The following is a 19,158-nucleotide window of genomic DNA, read 5'->3' as shown; positions in this document are numbered from 1 at the left end:
TCATGACAAACAATTACACCCGCAGAAGTTGGGCGTGTGGTGTGCGATATCACGGAAGAAAATAATTGGTCCTATTTTTTTCGAGTAGACCATTAATGCAGAATGATATCAGGATGTTTTATTTCAGTTCATTGCACTCTTGGAAGAGGAAGACAGACACTGCTGGCTACAACATGACGGTGCGACATCGCACTACGCAGGTTCAACCTCTGATTTCGTTGAGGAATTCTTTGGTAATCGTGTTATCGGTCGAGGCTTGTGGCCACCAAGATCTCCAGATTTGACTGTGGCGGATTTTTTTCTATGGGGTTACCTCAAAGAAAAAGCCTACAGTAACAAACCACGAACACTTGAAAGTCAATATTGAACAAGCTGTATTAAATATCCAGCCACAAACTTTGAAAAAAGTTGCAAGAAACGCTGTAAAAAGAATTGAAGCTTGTATTCAAGAAGATGGCGGCCACTTCCAACATTTACTCTAAATGAAAGGTAATGGATGGTAATAATAAAAATTACATTTACATTTACACATGCCTTTTTATTATTTCAATACCTACCAATATAAGGTTGGGTTGCGTTTTAATGGGACACTGTATAAACATTTTCAAATATTGTAAGATTTTATAAATTATCTTTTGCAATCAAAAGATATTTAATTGATAATGCGTTCTTGTTTGATAAAGTCTTTTTTTCTTAAAAATAACTTCATAAAAATTTTTAAAGTTATATGTTTTTTGCTAGTAGTAGTTACAATAATATTAATTATATAGTTGTATTTTGGTTATAGTATTATGTGCAAGCTTTACATTTTTTTTAAACAGTTCTTGCAGTTTGTTGAACTCTACAATTGCTTAACAATAACAATAATAATGCTGCAATTCTATCCAGTTGAAAGTTACCGTTAGTGTGTATGGCATTCTCTTTACAGTTGTAGGATTTAAGTAAGGTCATTAAAGTAATTTTAGCCATTATGTTAATTAATTTAAAAAAATTAGTGAAAAAACAAAATTATTCATATATTTGTTTAATTTACAGGTCATTCTTACGAAAAACTTTATTCTGGAAACCATTAGTAAAACCTGAAAAAGATGATGAAGAATTTAAATTTGAAACCAAGTATGCAGATGATATTGAAGATGTTTTGGAAGATAATAATTTTACAACTGAGCAAATGTCGGTAGGTTCTTATAATTTGATTTATTTTATTACCATTTGATTTTATCATTAAAAAAATTATTTGATTCAGTAAAAAAATGTTTTGAAATTATTTTGCAGAAGTTGGATTTTTTAATAAATGTCAAGAGGTATGGATAAAGAAAACTAATTTTGTAAGAGTATATGTGTATGGTATGTAGCATGAGCAAAATCGATATATTTTGAATGTGGGAAATAACAGATGTGCGTATACGATGCTAATTGTGCCAGATATGTTTGGGCCTCAGTAATGAATACTTGAAGTTGTATTGTTTATTTACTTTATATTCAATAAATTGTGATAATACTATGCCTGTCATCTAAAAGTCATCTGACACTTCTGAATTGGAACTGGATTGGACATTGGAACTGCTGTTGAATTAGATTAAATTAAACTTCAAAGAAAAAATTGCTGCGATTGTGTGAAAACTGCAGTTTTATTTCACTGTGATGTATTGCTGTGTGTGTGGAGTGCTGTTGTCATGAATGTATTCCAAATACATCATGTGCAGAGTGTCTCATCACATAACTTAATGAGTCATCATTTCTTGAGGTTGGAGATAATAATTGTGCAAGAAGGTTATGATATCAAGAAATGTGATGTTGTGGACGCTTTACTGCTTAACTTGGCAGTATTTCTTAAACTTTGTGTTATTGTAGAGGTAGTGATCAAGCAAGAATATCAATACTTACAAAAACATCACAAGTCTAGTAGTGTGTGCGTCACAGAGGCTGTGTTCAATCCTTGGCCACACTCGCCTGTGTGTATATTTGTGAATTGCATCGCGACATGACTGTGAAATTTACATGCAGGGTATCTATAAGTGTAGTAAAATTTGTGGATTTTTGTTGTATGAGATTAGTGTCTCGTACACATAATAAACTGTTTTGCCAAATTATGATATTTATTGTGTTGTCAATACAGTGTGTAAACATAAACAAACCATTACTAGGTTGGTTCTGTTGTTTGTTTACACATAGCTGTTCTCATATTTGCTAGGTGATTGAGAGGTTATAACCTGAAAATTTCAAATCCGTTGTTTACATTGTGCATTATAAACAAAACAATGGCTGCAGATTTGACTGTAAACAAATTAAGATATTCTACATCGGAAAAGTATTCTTTGTGGTGGTAATAAAGCAGAATTAATGTAGAGATTGGAGCAAGCAGGTCCAGATTGAATTTGGATTCAAGAATGGAAAGTTTCAAGCTGCAGGTTAAACAGAAGTAGCTAGAATATATTGTCAGCAAATGAAGTAGATCAAGCAACGGGGACTGGATGTCTAGTTCAAAATACTCTGTCAACTGCACAAGCTAGTATCGGTACAACATCGATTGCATCGATGGATTTGCAACCGCAGATCATGTTAATGTTGCAAAATTCAGTGCAGGACATGCTGTGGGAGACCTTCCAGACTATGATAGGGATGTTCAGTAAGCAGCTGCAACAGGCACAACAGTTTTTGTCTTTGTCAATGACAGCAGGAGTCAGTACGTCTTCATTGAGTCAGTAGCTCAGTTTTTTATTTTTTGAATTGAAGCAAGATTCATTATCATAATTTTGAGTTGGAAATGTTTGAAATTTTTTATGCATTGAAATGATTTCATATATGTTTGTTTGAGATTCAATTCTAACTCATAACAAATTGCAATTCAGTACCTGGCTCTGAAGAAGATTGATATTAATCTGCGAATTGCTTGATAGGTTCTTGAGTTGCAGAATTATGATTATACAAATGAACATAGATTTGATATGTGTATGTATGACTCATGTTGATGGGCTTAGTCAATATAACTTTGTTGGATGTAGGACTATTCATTCTAAACAATTTGATTCTCGCTCAAAATCTTGATAACTACGTTGTGAAAATCTAACCCAAATTACAGAAATTGTAAGGGAAGTTTTATGAAATAAGAAATTGTGTTCTTTACTGAAAAAACTGACAAAAACACTGATAAATAATGTGGAGTTACGTTGCTTAAATTAGAGGCTACATACTTCCTGGAATAGGAATGAATATTTAACCATCACTAAGTAGTAAAATAATTAAATAAGTATAGTTATTGATTGAATTGGAACAGGTAATTCATCTAATCTAAACGTTTACAAAGATTTTTATTTAATTTTTTTTATAGTAGTTAAAATGTTTTATTATCACTTATGCCATTAATCTTAATCTTTTGTTTGTTTTTAATGTAGGTGCTTCATGAGTTGGATGATTTTGTCTCAGACCAAGAATCAGTTCATGATAATCAGTCAGAAAATGGAGATATTAGAGACAAAATAGAAATATTAAATGAAGAAGTTCCACTATCTTCAGAACCATTGATGACTGATAATTTGGTTCCCCTTCCTCGAATGGTAAAAAAAGAATATATATGTGTTCAGAATGTCTGGGCTAAAGGTATCCAAAAGTAACAGCTTATGTTAAGAGAACTAGTTAACCCATTTCTTCCCAAAATAACAATTTCCAAATTTTTCATGATTTTTTTTCATTTTATCTACATCCTTACTATGATATCTAGATGATAAACTAACTGTTGCCAAGTGTTTAGCAGTATCTATGGTTTTATTAGACCAACAAATTCAACAATTCTGTCTTAAATTGTCCAAATCTCAAACTTTTCTTTGATACACACAACTTTTAATAAATCTTCAAGCAAAAATGTTAAAACTGATATCTGGAGATCTACTAGGTAGCCATGCAGTTGGATGTTCTCATCCAATCCAACATCCAGGGAAAGTATAGTTCAAGAACGTGGTAACATTTTGATAAAGTGTGATGGAGCACCATCTTATTGGAAACTGAAGCCTGAAGGAATCTTAGGAACAGCAAAGTTCTTGAGAATGTTGAGGTACATGTGTCCTGTTACAGTGGGCTCCATGAAAAAACAGAATGATTATGACATTTTTGTGTAGTGCTAATCAGACTTTGACTTTCAGTCTGCACCTTTCATTTTCAATACTGTATGGCAAGTTTTCAGTATCCCAAGTTCAACAATTGTGTCTCTTAACTTTACCGCATGAAGGAAAGATTGACTCATCACTAAATAACAGTGTATCAAGATAATTAGAATTGTTTTTGTTTTTCCTGGAGGTTAAAAAAAAAATTGTATGTTTACAAATGAAACTGCTTATGAACAATGTAGTGAACAGTAGAATGAGGAATTAACTAGGCTGCCTAATTGATTTTCCAGGATTGGCAGAGAATGCATTGCATACACGATCCTCAGTCTCATCACTAACTGAAACTGTTTGAAGATTTTCAGTTTGTGAAACCAAGCTCAATAAGGAGGATCAATATTCCATTCAGTTGTACATGCCATTGAACAGGCGTAACTGATTGAAACTCTGCTAACCAAAGCATGCTCTGAAAATTCTGTTGTATGGGATCCACCTCTCAAATGACTACTATTGCATTGTGAGTGTGCTTGCTTATTTGCTGATCTTGAGAGTGTACAGAATAAATCTTGGAGATATTTCCTGTCGATTGAGCCTACATTTAAAAGATTATGACTACTAGTTTTCAAAATGTAGGTCGGTCATTACTTTTGAATACCTTTAGCCCAAATATCCTGTATATATATATTTTTTTTCTTAATTTTGTTTTTGTTTTAAGTAAACTAGTGTTTTCATGTAATACTAAGTTAATATAGTAATAAAAAAATCTTGCTCCATTTTTTTATGTTCAAGTTTTTTTTATTAGTTAGTTATATTAAATTATGTATATTATTTATAATCAAGTGATTATTTTATAATCAAGTAAACTATCAGGATTATCTGTATAAAATTCTTTAAACATTTTTGCATGATTTACAGAAAAGATATCCTTTATTGATCATAATATATTTCAATGATCTGTTCTAGAGGTTCTTTTAACATATAAATCTTTTTATAAATAGTTGCTAAGTTAATTTTATTTTTATAATTTGTCTTTTAATAAGAACATTTAAATATTTCTTGATTAATATTTTGTTGCAGGTTCAATGTGGAACAATAACATATGCAACTGTACCCAAAAGAGTTAATATGAAACAACTGAAAGAAACTGTCTGGAATTTAATGGACTTAGAAGGTGATAAAGTAAGTATGATTTATTTATTTATTGTTTCATCATTAGCAGTTTTGATCTTTCTTTAAAACTGTGTAACAGTAATCTGCGATTGTAGTAGGCTTTCATATATATCAACAGCGGATTAACTTTTGTCCCAAATTATTAAATGATTGTTAAGAGTAGTTTTTTGAATTCATTTTAACTTTTTCATTTTGGATATGCTTGCTTTTTCAACGAAACTATAAAAGTGTTAATGTTTTTAATGCTTTTTGAAGTTCTTTTTTGGCTATTTAACATGGGAATAAAATTATTTTATTTGTCTTTATTAATGAATGTTAATACATTCATACCAGGTTATGTTGATCCATGAGATGACAATATTAGATATTCACTTTTGGGTTGAATATGTAGGGTTCTTGTTTATTCTTAGGTTCTTCTACAGCTGAATAGTACATCATGTGGGTCTTTTTTTAAACTTTATTTTCTTCTTTTAAGTTTGATTTTTTTTAAAGGTTTTGTGATATTTCTGAGAAAATTAAGTTAAAGTTTTTTCTTTCAATTTTATTAATTTTAATATTTTAACATTTACACATATGTTAATGATTTATTTTGTAACTTCTTCTGAAAAATATTTAAATTATTTAAAACATAATTTTACCTAGTGTAAATCTCTTTCTCCTATATGTGAGAGAAATTACTGAATAGAAATATCATTTTGAAACGTAAGTCAACAATTTTATGTGTATTTACGTTTATATAAATATAAAACCTAATATTATTGTATTATATATTATTACTATTATTATTTTTACATAAAAATGTTTGCAACAACAAACTGAACCATACTGCAAATGAAATTTAAAAAAACTGTACAATTTGTTTTAAAGCTTCAGATTGCAAGCTATTGTTATTTATTATAAGTATTGTGGAGAAGAACAATGAAAAGAAGATTATTATGTTACTTATGATTTATATTATACTGCTTACAACATTAATTTCAGTTTTAGTACTGATTTTCTTTTTGTTTTGGTTTTTATTATCAGAAGAAACATTTAAATCTTAACTTTTTTATAAACTACATACTGTTAAAAATTAAAAAAAATTATTAGTAATATTGTAATATATACTAAATACACTTAATTATTGTTATTTTTAAAATTAAGTACACTGTGCGTCTTTGAAGTCTGTGCTGGTATTGAAATTTCTAATTATTTTCATATCTTCAAAAAAAATTCCTCATCAAAAACTTAAAAAACAATGTCATCAGCTAGTAAACTAGGTAAAATTATTTTTGATTGATAGCGTTCTACAGAGTTATATTATTCTCTTCCAAAACTTGGGTTGTTTCAGCATCTTCCATTTCTACTCTAAACTGTTTTTTTAAAGTATAGAATTTTAGCTTTTTTAATGTATAAATTGCATTGATAAGATAATTCTTCTGGATTATATCTGTTGGTTTTTTTTCACTTTCAATAAATGCTTTGGAGGCCATTATCTCTTTCATATCTTCTATACAATGTTTTTTTTAAGATTTATTCTTCAAAATTATAGCTGATCATAATTCAATAATATAAAAGTAAAATTTATAATAAAAATAAATTTTCTTACAGCAGAACTAATCTTGGAATTATTTCATGTTTATCTGCATTTAGTTCTTGTCAATTTCCTTGTTCTAAATATTTAGCATGGAGCTTATGTCAATCTGTGATAGGCCGCCTTAAATCAAGTCAGCAATTTCTCTTTAATTGTTTTAATTTTTTATATTTAGAAATATTAGATTGATGAATAAATTGAGGTTACTTTCTCATAATTTCCTATACTATAACCAGTATTTTTTAACATATGTTTATCGGTAGAGCATTTTGATTTAACCATCATGATGTAAGTTTAATTTAAAATATTTTATTTGATTGGTTTAGATTTATTATTTTAATTATTTTATAGGAAAATCAGTCCGGAAATCTATTAAATGGTAGAAGCTCAGATAATGCAGTAAAATTCAGTGATTTGTATTTAGAACTTCCTAAACATCTACCCACTGATTCGAGAAATGATTTAAGTCCTGCGTTAGCTTTTCTCTCCGTACTGCATTTAGCTAATGAGAAAATGTTACGGTTGACTTCTTTAGATAAAGATTTATTAACAAATTTTACAATTCAAAAGGATCTGGGGTAAGTTAGTATAGCTCAATAAATTTATTTATATAAGAAAAAATAATCAAATAAAATATCATATTATTTCAAAAAAATTTGGATTAATGTAATTGTGCTGTAGATATATAAAGTTTTAAATGTAATTGAAACATAGTATCCATCATAAAGGTATAAAATCATTTACACCACCAGTGTTAAACCACCTAGCATTTATTAAAACAGATCTCATCTATTGTGAAACATCTTTTGTTAATTATTTTATTTCTGATCAGATCATGGTCTGTGATTGTTTGTAAAATTATGCATTTAATAGCATAATTTTACAAACCATCAATCAAACCTGGAGATGATCTAAATATTAAATTATACTTCTCAGTAGGTGAGGTCTGTTTAATTAACATTGTTTTTTGATACTTCATGTAAATATATTATAAATTTGCATTTAAAATCTTTTCAAAAACTGTACGTATATACTGTAAATTTGTAAATTTACTTTCACTTTTATTTCTTTACTTTAATTTTATACGAGTTGTAATATTTTAATTTCTAAAGAGTTAATTTTTTAAGTAACATTAAGTTAAAGATAACGATACCAATCTTCAGATTTTTAAGGTTATTTATATTTATTTTTTTTTTTTTAATCTTGGGCATTATTTTACTGGGATTTTTATTTAAATGACTACTAAATTTGGAAGTTAATGCCAGTTAGTCTTTTCATGTAACACAAGGCAGGCATTGGTGCATTGTTCTATAAAGCAACAAGTAACTTAAAGGTTGTTATCTTTGTTACTGTAATAAAATTTTGTGTATAAAAATTGTTTATATTTATCACATATTATAGATGTATCTAATAACATGGGATTTCATTAGACCGTATTTTCTTTCATCATTAATTAATAAATTTCAATAGAAATCGTGCTGTTATATTTAATAATTTTTCTAAAAAAATTTTCTTTAAAGATGTTTGAAGAAGAGCTACCGTAAAGAATGAAAATTCATATTTTATTTAATGCAAGTATTCATATTTTCTAACTTCCTAAGTAAGAATATTGTTATTATATTTGATGAACAAAAGCTACTATTATAATGGTGAAATTCAAATCATTTCCTAATAAAATTTATTTGTGTCAAATAAATTATTTTGTCATGTAAATAAAAAAAAAATTTTTTTGCAAATCCCTTTGCGAGTCGAGGAATGTGGGTGGATTTTCTTTTTCCATATGTGGTGAAAACCTTTTTCTCACTTATCAAACATATATTTTTCCAGTGGCTTGTGTAGTTAAAATTTAACAAATTTAAGTTATTTTTCACTTAATATTTTATTTCATCCTACAATAGTTCTAATGCTTCTTTTGATGATTAACTATTTTACTTTACTTTCTTTTTTTTATCAATCTCCATAAAAAAGGATGGTGCATGGGTTTGTTTGTTTATAGTATTCACTCACATTTTTTTTGTAGCTGCAGTTGGCGCAGAGCAGATCAATGGTGGTGCACCAGGTGGCTGCGCACACCAACTCTCTTTTGCTAGAAGCAGTTAATTGTCAATTTATGTATTATTTAATTTTTAAGCATAGATTATTTTTATTTGTTTATTATTTTTATTTATTTAATTTTATTAATAAAAGAAAGGGATTATTAGTTAATATTTAGCAGTAAAAAGAGGATTCTTTATTTAAAAAGAGAGAGAGTTGTTGGCGCACATGTGGTCTACTCTGCACTAATAGCAGCAGCTGGACTAGCAGCTAACACAACCTCACACGAACACACACAAGACGAAGCGAAGAAGATGGTGTCCCGAAGCTAACTCCCTGTTATCAATATGGCTAGCATTAAACATTATATTTCTATTAAAAACTATTAAATCTGTATCTACTCACTCTTTAAGCCTATTTTAAATGAAAAACATAAAAATGTTCAAAAAATGATTCTTTACACACTAATATTTCATTTAAAGAAAAATATGAGGATACGAGCATGTTGAAGATCCAGTTTACATTAAAACTGACCGGCTAGTTTTTACATTAAAACTATCCATTTAATTATTTTTAACCTCATATTTTATTTCACTCCACCCTAGTTCTGTTGGGGATGCCCAATATGCCCATTCATTTAGAAACTAATTTGTACTTTAAAAGTTTTGTGGTATTTTGTAATTTCCAGTTTTTGTTGTAACCAATTTTAAAAATAATGAAACCAATTTTTCAAAGTTTTCTGTTGTCATTTCTTCAAGAATTCTTATATAGAATATAAGCATTGTAAACTGAATCTGCTTGCAAAAGAATAAGTCAGCTACACTAAATGATAGGCATTTTCATTGTGTTGTGAATCGTATTGTCAGCTCATATGTAATGCCTGGATGGATTGACCCATAATCCATCGATGTTCATGAACATTTTTAAGAACTTGCTTAATAAATCTAGATCTCCAATCATTGGTGTCTCCTCTTCTCTGCAAAATTTTTCAACTTGAAAATTTCTTCCATTTAAAACCTTAAGAATTTTAAACAATGAATAAACTAATTTTATTCTTTTTGAATAAATCTACTTTCTTAAATGAGTGTAGCAATGTCTGAAAAGTGAAGAAATTCTCAAAAATAATGTAGTTTAAATTTGCTGCTGAAATTTTTCATTGTCCATTTTTGAATGTGTTTTTATAATTTTGTTTGCAAAATACAAGAAGATTCATCAAGATTATGAAGATACTTTTCTTGTTACTTTTAAATTGTTAATCTTCAAAGTATTTCACAAGTTGTAAGCTAGTTCTTTAGATTGGTTTCTTAAACGACTTCCTTTTTTAAAAGAAATTATAAAAATGTAATACTGCTGTAACAAAATTTAACTTAACAAAGCAAATAAAACAAAAATTTTAGAATAAAATGTTAATAATAACACATATAGTGTAAATAACTATTAATGACTAAAAGAACTGATAGCTAAGCCTATTGTCAAGATTATTTAAGCAAATAATTAAATATACTGTTTGTTTTCACTGGCAGTTGTCCTGTAATATGTCATTTACAACTGAATCAGTCATTTTAGAAAGAGTGCAAGTTCAGAAAACCAAGTTTTCGGTAAGCAAAACTGATTTTTTTTTATAAAGACTGTTACCATTTCGCTTTAGATATATGTATGTTTTATATAAATTTTAATCTGTGATCTATTTTTATTTATTTTCCTGATATGTACATTGCTACCTGTTCAACTAGTGAACAATAAGCTCCCTGACGGCCCAATTAATTGAGGATGGATACATATGACATGTAAACGAGATATAGTCTTGTACAGACTCAGGCTACCATCCTTTAGTCAAGTGGTTAATTGAACCCCAGCCACCAAAGTACATTGGCATCCCCTGTCTAGTATTCAAATCTTCTTCTTTTTTCCTGTTTAGCTTCCAGGAATTACCATTCAGGTATTACTTCAGAGGATGATATGTACGAGTGTAAATGAACTGTAATCTTGTACAGTCTCAGTTCAACCTACTGAAATGTGTGGTTAATGTTAACCATTTGTATGGTTTCTAAATTGAGGTAAAATTGAACAGTGTCAAAAACAATGCGTTAACTTATTACATTTAACTAAAAGCTTAATTTGGCAAACATTCATTTTCACTTGTCACATTCAGCTGACTTTATCAACTATGAATAATTGTCCATGATAATACAAAAAAATTACAATTTTTTCCATAATTTCATCGGCACTGTTTCCTCGTTGTACCCAAAGTAATTCTGAATTTTTGTTCAAATTTATTTGTCAATGGGCTCAAAAAATAACATCAGTTTTTGAATTGTTGTTGGACATAACTTATTCTTGATCGTTACGCTCTAGGTTCTTTTTCCAGTACGCAATACAAATTCCAAAGACTTTGATGTCTTCAAAATTTCAGAAAAATTGAAGTCATTTTTTAAAAAATTTAATATTGGTTTGCAATTACAGAATTTTTGTTAGACATAGAATTTTGATTAGATATTGTAACAGTGACTGACTGATAACGTGCCAGATGATTTGGGCTAATACGATTCCCAAATTTCAAAAATATCATAACATCACGTAACAGGAAAATAAAGTTTTATATATTTAAATCAACTCTCTTAAATTTGTGAATAATAAGACTTACTGGTTATGGAAGTCTGTGATTGCCACGAATCTTTGTACTGAATAAAGATTTTAGAGCTTTATTTGTTCAGAAGTCAGTTTTATTATTAAGGGTTACAGGAAGTAACATTTCCGATTAAATCATTTAATTTGTTAAAAAAATTGAGGAGGCTTATGTACAAGACGTATAAATTATTCAATTATGAACTTAGCTGGTGTATAAAACATTAACAAGATTGTGTTTTTGTTCTTAAATTATTTACATTTATATCATATTTTCCCAAAATCCATTCCAAGAAGTTAGTTAAGAAATGTCCATTCTATAGACATTGATTATTAATAGTAATTATTTTTACAGTTTTTATTATAGTTATATTAATTTTAAGATGTAGTTTTTTATTTTGTTGCTGTAGCTTATTTTTATTTTGTAGAATAAAATTTAATGCCTTGCCTTGTGATTGAGATGCATAAGGTTAAACAAAAAATTGCATTTATTTCTTGATTGCAGTACTATATTTTGCTTTGTGATAATATTTTACTTTTAAGTAATTAGATAAGAGCTAATAAATTATAGATTCAGTGCTTGCTGCTATAAAATTCAGAATCTGTATCTTTTTTTTCTTCAATAACTGATGGCATGTCATTAAAGTGATGCTTTAAAAAAAAAATGATTTCAGAAATTTATAGATTTTGCATTACTATCTGTTAAATATTAAAACTTTTGTTAACCATTCAGTATTTTACATTGTGAAAACTTGATGGAAGACTTTTTTTCTTAAGAATTTTTTAATTTGAATTTAAAATTAATAAATTAAACTTAGGTAATATTATTTCAATACATAATGTGTAGTAAAACATTATAAATATGTTATTTTGTTAAATAAATCAATAAAATAATTTTACTTTTAAATCTACTATATTTTTGAATTCACTGACATTTGTTAATTTAATGCTTCTCAAATTCTGGAACATCTCATCTCAGGTAGTATGATCCTGCATATTGAATAATTTGAATTTAGGATAGAATTCTAAAGATATTCTAATTCATTATTATTCCAAATTATTTTTTCCTTTTTGTCAATATGTGTATCTAAACTCAGTTATACATCTCAATGTTGTCTGATTCAGTGTCAACTTCATTCAATTTTTTGTCAAATTAGTGTTAATATATAAATACTAGGTTTTTTTTACATTTAAATTCATGTTCACTAACTGTATTACAGCACAGACTTTACACCGAAAGGGGGATGTGTTCACTTTCATTTATACTTTGATCGACTTATCTGATAAACCTATAAGAGGAAATGTATTGTACAGTCTTATCGCTTGAGGGGTATATGCTAAAATTCAACTTGTTTCTTCTTGATTTAATTGTAATGATTGTTGAACACTATTGTTATTGCATTATAATCGATAACTAATTATGAATTCATTAAATTTTTACAGCAGTGGGCAAATTTGGAATTATTTATTGGAAAAAATTGATGTATTTATGAATGAATTTATCTTGATGTTACATGTTAAAAGAACAATTTTTTAATGTAATTTAAGTATCTGAAAAATTATAAAACTACTTCACATGGTATCAATGTAATATTTCATGATACCAGTGGATTTTTAATAGAAATTTACTACTCTGTACTGCTAACAATTAGTTTATTTTTATGATTGTTATATTTTAGTGTTGTGAAATTATTTATTTTTTTATTCTTTTTTATCAACTTGTTATATATTACATTTAACCATTTTAAATTTTATAATTGTATGTATTTAATAATTGTATAAATTAATTATAATTTATTTAAGTAAATAAATAAGTAAGTAATTATAATTTTATTAAGCTGTTTGCTATGACATTGCAATAGTTAATGGTAAGTGATGAGAGTGAGAGAGAGAGAGAGAGAGAGAGAGAGAGAGAGAGAAGATGCGATGTGTTATTAAAATATAGTTGTTTAGAAACACTTTTATTTTTATTATGCTGTTTAAAAAGATTCTGTTTATTTAAGTAAATTTTTTATCCATATTTTATTTTAACACAATTTTATTCAGTAATCCTATATACAGTATCACCAGGGGAAAGTGTATAAAAAACTGGTCTGCTTGCAGAACTACATTTTTTTATTGAATGAGTCAGTTTGATAATTTCTTAGAAACATGTGTAAACACATCTGTGTTATTTCACTTCATTCATTATAATTATTATCATTCACAATACTATATTAACATGTTTGCTGCTGCGGCCTAAATATCTTGCGTCGCTACCCTGCGTTACGGGGCATACATGATGACCCATACCATTTTCTCACTACCTGCGGTATGAGGTCCATTTGTTCTGTACACCAATACTTTTGTAAATCTTCGTGGCCAAAAAATGTATAGTTTTTATAGAGTCAAACAATATGTACATTCCAGCAGAAACAGTTCGTCTCTGCAGCATCTTGTGTTGAATTACAAGCAAACTGAATTTTATGCATGTTTTGTGTTAAAATGTCAAATTTTTACCTCATCTATCAAATATAACAATCTAAGTATTCTTAGTGGAAGTATTTAAAAGTTATCTAAATATGTTTTATTAACCCATATGGCATAAAATTAATTTTAAAGGAAAAATAAATAATAAAGTGTAGTCAAAAGTTAATTTATCAAGAAGCTACATTACAGTTTATTTATTTCATTATACATTATAAAACAATATTTTACTTTAATATAAATACAAAAGTTAACCCCTTAAATATTTAAACAATGTTCAACTGAACAGAACATATGTAACGTACAAATATTATGCAGGAAAATTGGGTTAATATTACTGCAAAAAACACAAAATTGAAAAACAAAGTAACTAAATAACAGTAAAATGTAACTTTATTCACATTGGAATTAAAAAAATATCATAATAAGATTATTGAAAATTATGAGAAAAAGTATGAAGATTAGTTACTGTTTTTTTTTTTCAGAAAAAAAACAAACATCAATCATTAGTCATTTGAAATGATATCACCAATATAATACATTATGAGATAATTGTATATGACTGATTTTAGATCATGAATAATTACTGAATCCATAATTTACAAAATACTGTATATTAAAAAACTACCAACCAAAATATAACAATAATTTTAATGGAAATCAAACAGAAAAGAGAATCCACACTCCACATAGCAGTGTTATTACTTCACTGCGTTATGGGATGTATATCGGTTGTAAAAATACTCAATGCACAGCAGAGGAACATTATTTCTTTCTCAGCTGCATCACAGACAACTGCAGTATGGGACATATATACCCTGTACCGCAGTGAACATGTTAATGAATTATTGATAATACTATTATGATAAATTTGCTATCCAGATTTCAGTTAATCTTGTTAATTTTTGTGGAGCCTCCTGAGGCTTTCTTTCATTCTGATCTGAGTATTTTTTATCTACTAGTTAGATCCATCACATTTAGAGAGGGAATTAAAGTGAGTATACCATCTTACTTGATTATATTGATTTTATGTTCCCAATACAACATTTTTTATTCTATACAAATAGAAAAAAATGTTTAAAATGAGTTTTTTTAATATAAATCTCAGCATTTTTTATATAATTTTAATTATTGCTACAAAAATTCCTCACAATATTCAGCAGGCTGTATAACTGGTAAAACCAACAAAGCTGTCTGCTGCTTTCTTGGTTTAAATGGATATTATTTATGGTTAATTTAATATAACATTAAAGATTACCAAAAACTGGAGAACGTTTTTAAAGAGTTTTCTTGTGTTGTTTATGTAAACAGCTTTTTATTTTATCACCTTTTTCTGTATCTAGCTTTCATTCAGATTATGTGTTTATCATTTAATAAACACTTTTGTATATAAAAAAAGTTAACCCAAGAAGTAGTTAACCTTTTTTCTGTTTATCGATTTAAGATTTTATAATTTGAGATTACATTTTGTTATGGAATAGATGAAAACATTGTTAGTGTACTATAGTGCCCATCATTGTTTATATCAAAGTAACCAAACAGTTTAAAGTATGATATTTAAAAAAACTAATGAAAGTCTGTTTCTCCATCACTGTTTACTATTGAACTAATCTAAGTGATATTTTTCTGTGTTGTTGCATATACCATTATTATTTTTCATTGTGTACCTAATTAAAAGTTTACCTAATGTAACCATATATGGTAATAACTACCTAATACTTCTTATTTCTATTAAAACATCTAGTAAGCCATAACAGAAAGAAATAAATCATGTAAGAATTTTCAGATAAGCATTTAGGAAACTGAATTACGGAAAATGCTTATAACAGCCAGATTGTTAAATGTGAATACAAATACCTAAAACAGTTCTTAAGAGAACTGTACGATGTGGATGTGGATGTGGATGAATGGTTTAACTTTTTAAACCTGCACTCCACAAATGCTGAATGTTGGGAAGTGGTGGATATTGCTGAAATGGTATTATGAAATTCTGAGATGCTTAGGTTTACTTTAAGTTTAGCCAAATCTTTAGTGGGTAGTTCTTTAGTAGCTGGAATTAAAATATTTATTACAGTTTAAAATCAGCCATGTGTTCTCACTCTATAAAGATATCTAAATATTCGTAGGTATGTGGTTCCTACAACTTTAGGGACTTGAGCTTTCCTTTGAGTATAGGTATGTCATTTCTTGTTTGCAGATCTTATATAGATGGATGATCTGTATTCTTGATCTTTTCTTTTCTTGAGTGTTCTGTGGGATTTGGCTAGTTCTCTACTGGAAGCATGCTTTATATATATATATATATATATATATGGAGGGATATATGTCAGAAGAATGGCTCGTTTGGAAGGTATGGGAGCTTTACATTTAGTCTTGGGTCATTCCATATCAGATCACCCGATCTAAAATTAAATGGTTGGATGACCATTTTGATTTTTGTATATTCGTTCTCTTATACTTCCAAGAGTTCAAAACCAATTTTTTTTACTTTTAAAAAATTGCATCTGTGCACTAGGCTAAATTTTACAATGCCATGCACGCCAGTTTTATCATTTTTTGGCATTTATAATTTTCCATCAGAGTGTCTTAGATTTACTTTCTGTAATACATGAATTTAGTATACACCATTAAATATGTGTCAAGATTAATTGGAGTTTACCTTTACATCACCGTTTACCAGTATTTCAAATATTTTCTTATTAGTTAACTTGGCCTAAATTATTTTACATTATGAGAACTTTTATCAAATTAATTTTATGGCTAAATAAAAAAATCTAATTTTTGGAATTTTAATTGTCTCTTAAGTACAAGATCTATTCTTAAAAGGAAAAGTGATACTTTCCAGTTTTACCATTTTTCGAGCATATAAAAGAATATCTTGCTTTTCAGTTAAATATCATGTTATATTGTTACTGATTATTCCTTTCTTATGCGGCTTCAACAAAAAATTTCTGAATTATGTTCCCAATATTAAATGTAAGGCATGCATGTGACAAAATAAGACGTATATTAGACAGAATACATTTTGAAAAATTCTGCACTTTTGACGTTTATAAAAAATAAGGGAAAGGGAACATATTAGACTTCAAAATTCATAATTAGTCTCTAGAACTATGTTAAGGAGGGGTATTAATATTGTTAGTGATGTCCCTTCTCTTCACAGTAAAATATCTGCGTAAAAATTGAAATTGAAATATTTGCATTCTGAATTAAATTATTTTTTTATTCAGTGCTGACTTTAGAGCATAAAAATACAAGATAGTAAAATGATGTGCATCACACATTATGTAATTATTTTGGTGTAGAATAAAATGGTTTTAGTTTTAAGTCTCTAGGTCAATTAGTTTCAAAGATATTCGACGAAGTGCAAATGCCAAAAAATGACATGTGGAGCATTGAAAATTTAATCTAGTGTATACAAACAGATTTATAAAAAAAAATTGATTTTAAATTCTTGAGATGTGAGGGAATGAATGTAGAAAAAAATTACAAAATGAAGAATGATAGTGCAATCATCTCTGGGTGACTTGACCCAATGAATTGATTTTCTATTTGGTGCTGGTGGCCATACAGAAAAGCCTACCTGGATGTAAGGCAGTTATGAGGTAAAGTTAGGCTGTTTAATTCATATAATATATATGTATATATATATTATGTTTGTACATGGCTCTGAAGAAGAGACAACCATTATACCATGAACAGACAAAAGAAAAATGTTTGGATAGTGTGACATTACGTTGGGCACAGGCAGAAAGAGAGAATGAAAAACTGGAAGCTGTGAAATATGATCATGGAGATTGTGTATATTTGTGGAGTTGGTTTTAGTGTTTATTTTAGTGGAGAAAGAACATACTATAAATTGCATAGGTGCTAGATAATACAGGAATGTATCTGGTGATGATTTATTCAGAGTGGTTAAAGGTAGTTAAGAATGAAATGAAATAAAATCTAAGCATAAATGGTATCTACCATGACAAGAACTTCATAAAATAACATAACACAGAACTTTATGATTAAACAAATTTGATTTATTCTAATTCTGTTTACTGTTCATGATTTATATATATATATATATATAGTAAAAACTTAATCCCTATTAACATTTTGGCCATTTTTTCTTGCCTTTCCATTTCTGTATTGCAACACATCATCATAATTAAAATATTTAAAAAATTAATAAAATCAAATGATCATTTTAATTGTGAAGAACTATTTTGTTTCCAAACATAAACCCATATCATTAGTTAGCTTTCTAAAAATAAAATTTGCTGTTTTCTTTGGTGAATATATTGACATTATTTCAGTAACTGATGGATCTTTCATTCTATGATATGCAGTAAACAACCTGAAAATTAAATAAGATTGAGTCAATCCATATGAGGTGGTCAAAAAATGGTGGAGCATTGGTTGCTTCACCTTTTTTAATATTTTTTATGTTACTGCAATATATATAAAATTTTACTTTTTTGTATAATAAAAGAAAATGTAAACTTACTTATTTTCATTTACTTTTAGTATTTATTTGGTTAATGAACTTTTTGATTTTATTTTATTTTAAAATTAATTTCCATTTTTAATTGTTAAATAATATGTTGTAGGCTACAAAAAATCTAAACTTTGCTGAACACTACAAAATAAATATTTCATTCAAAAACAGTGTTCTATGATTTAGGTTGTGAAATATATATTTCTTAAATTTCAGGGTGGTTAATTAACTCTAAACATACACTATTTGTGTGAAATCTGAAAATCCATAACATGGTTTCAAGTGAAGTATCAAAGTTGAGATTTTTTATAGTAGTTTGCTGTTATATAGATTACCGGTGGCTTAGGTGGCACCTTAAAACCTTACGGTAGCCCTGAGAAGGGCTGTTTGAGGTTGGGTCTAGAAGCTGGTCTCTGGTGAAGTTGACTTGGCTGTAGTCGGGGAGTCATCTATGTGGTGGGAGTGACAGTTGTGCAAGCACATACATATACTGTACTCCTGCTGACATCTAAGCTGTTAGCATTGGGTCTGCCGATATTATTACACTACGCATATATGTGGTAACAAGATGTATAATATGAGCAAAAATTGGGTATTTATCACAAACCCCACCAGAGATATCAAGTGTCTCAAACCTCCAATAAATATAAAAATTGTATTTTCAAAATCATACAAAAAGAAGTAAACACAGATCGGTGTTCTTA

General features: G+C 28.1%; 2 protein-coding genes across 4 annotated transcripts in view; one reads left to right on the top strand and one right to left on the bottom strand.

Moving 5' to 3' along the window:
* Positions 1-12,125, top strand: part of barr (non-SMC condensin I complex subunit H) — a 40,873-nt gene extending 28,748 nt beyond the window's left edge. The window contains exons 10-14 of the mRNA XM_075373815.1: positions 1,036-1,177; positions 3,396-3,557; positions 5,178-5,279; positions 7,195-7,421; positions 10,401-12,125. Of these exons, the coding sequence (XP_075229930.1) occupies positions 1,036-1,177; positions 3,396-3,557; positions 5,178-5,279; positions 7,195-7,421; positions 10,401-10,443 (676 nt within the window). The 3' untranslated portion in view covers positions 10,444-12,125. The remainder of the gene's footprint in view (positions 1-1,035; positions 1,178-3,395; positions 3,558-5,177; positions 5,280-7,194; positions 7,422-10,400) is intronic.
* Positions 1-19,158, bottom strand: part of LOC142329331 (UMP-CMP kinase 2, mitochondrial-like) — a 58,591-nt gene that overhangs the window by 15,511 nt on the left and 23,922 nt on the right. The window contains exon 5 of one of the 3 annotated variants that reach the window (XM_075373816.1): positions 17,975-18,313. The exons of the other annotated variants lie outside the window; for them this stretch is intronic. Within the exon in view, the coding sequence (XP_075229931.1) occupies positions 18,178-18,313 (136 nt within the window). The 3' untranslated portion in view covers positions 17,975-18,177. Of the gene's footprint in view, positions 1-17,974; positions 18,314-19,158 lie in introns of those variants that run through there. 3 annotated transcript variants of the gene reach the window in all.

Source organism: Lycorma delicatula, chromosome 8 (assembly GCF_047948215.1).
Source record: "Lycorma delicatula isolate Av1 chromosome 8, ASM4794821v1, whole genome shotgun sequence".
In the NCBI taxonomy this organism is placed as follows: Eukaryota; Metazoa; Arthropoda; class Insecta; order Hemiptera; family Fulgoridae; genus Lycorma; species Lycorma delicatula.
This window is presented reverse-complemented; position numbering and strand designations above follow the sequence as displayed.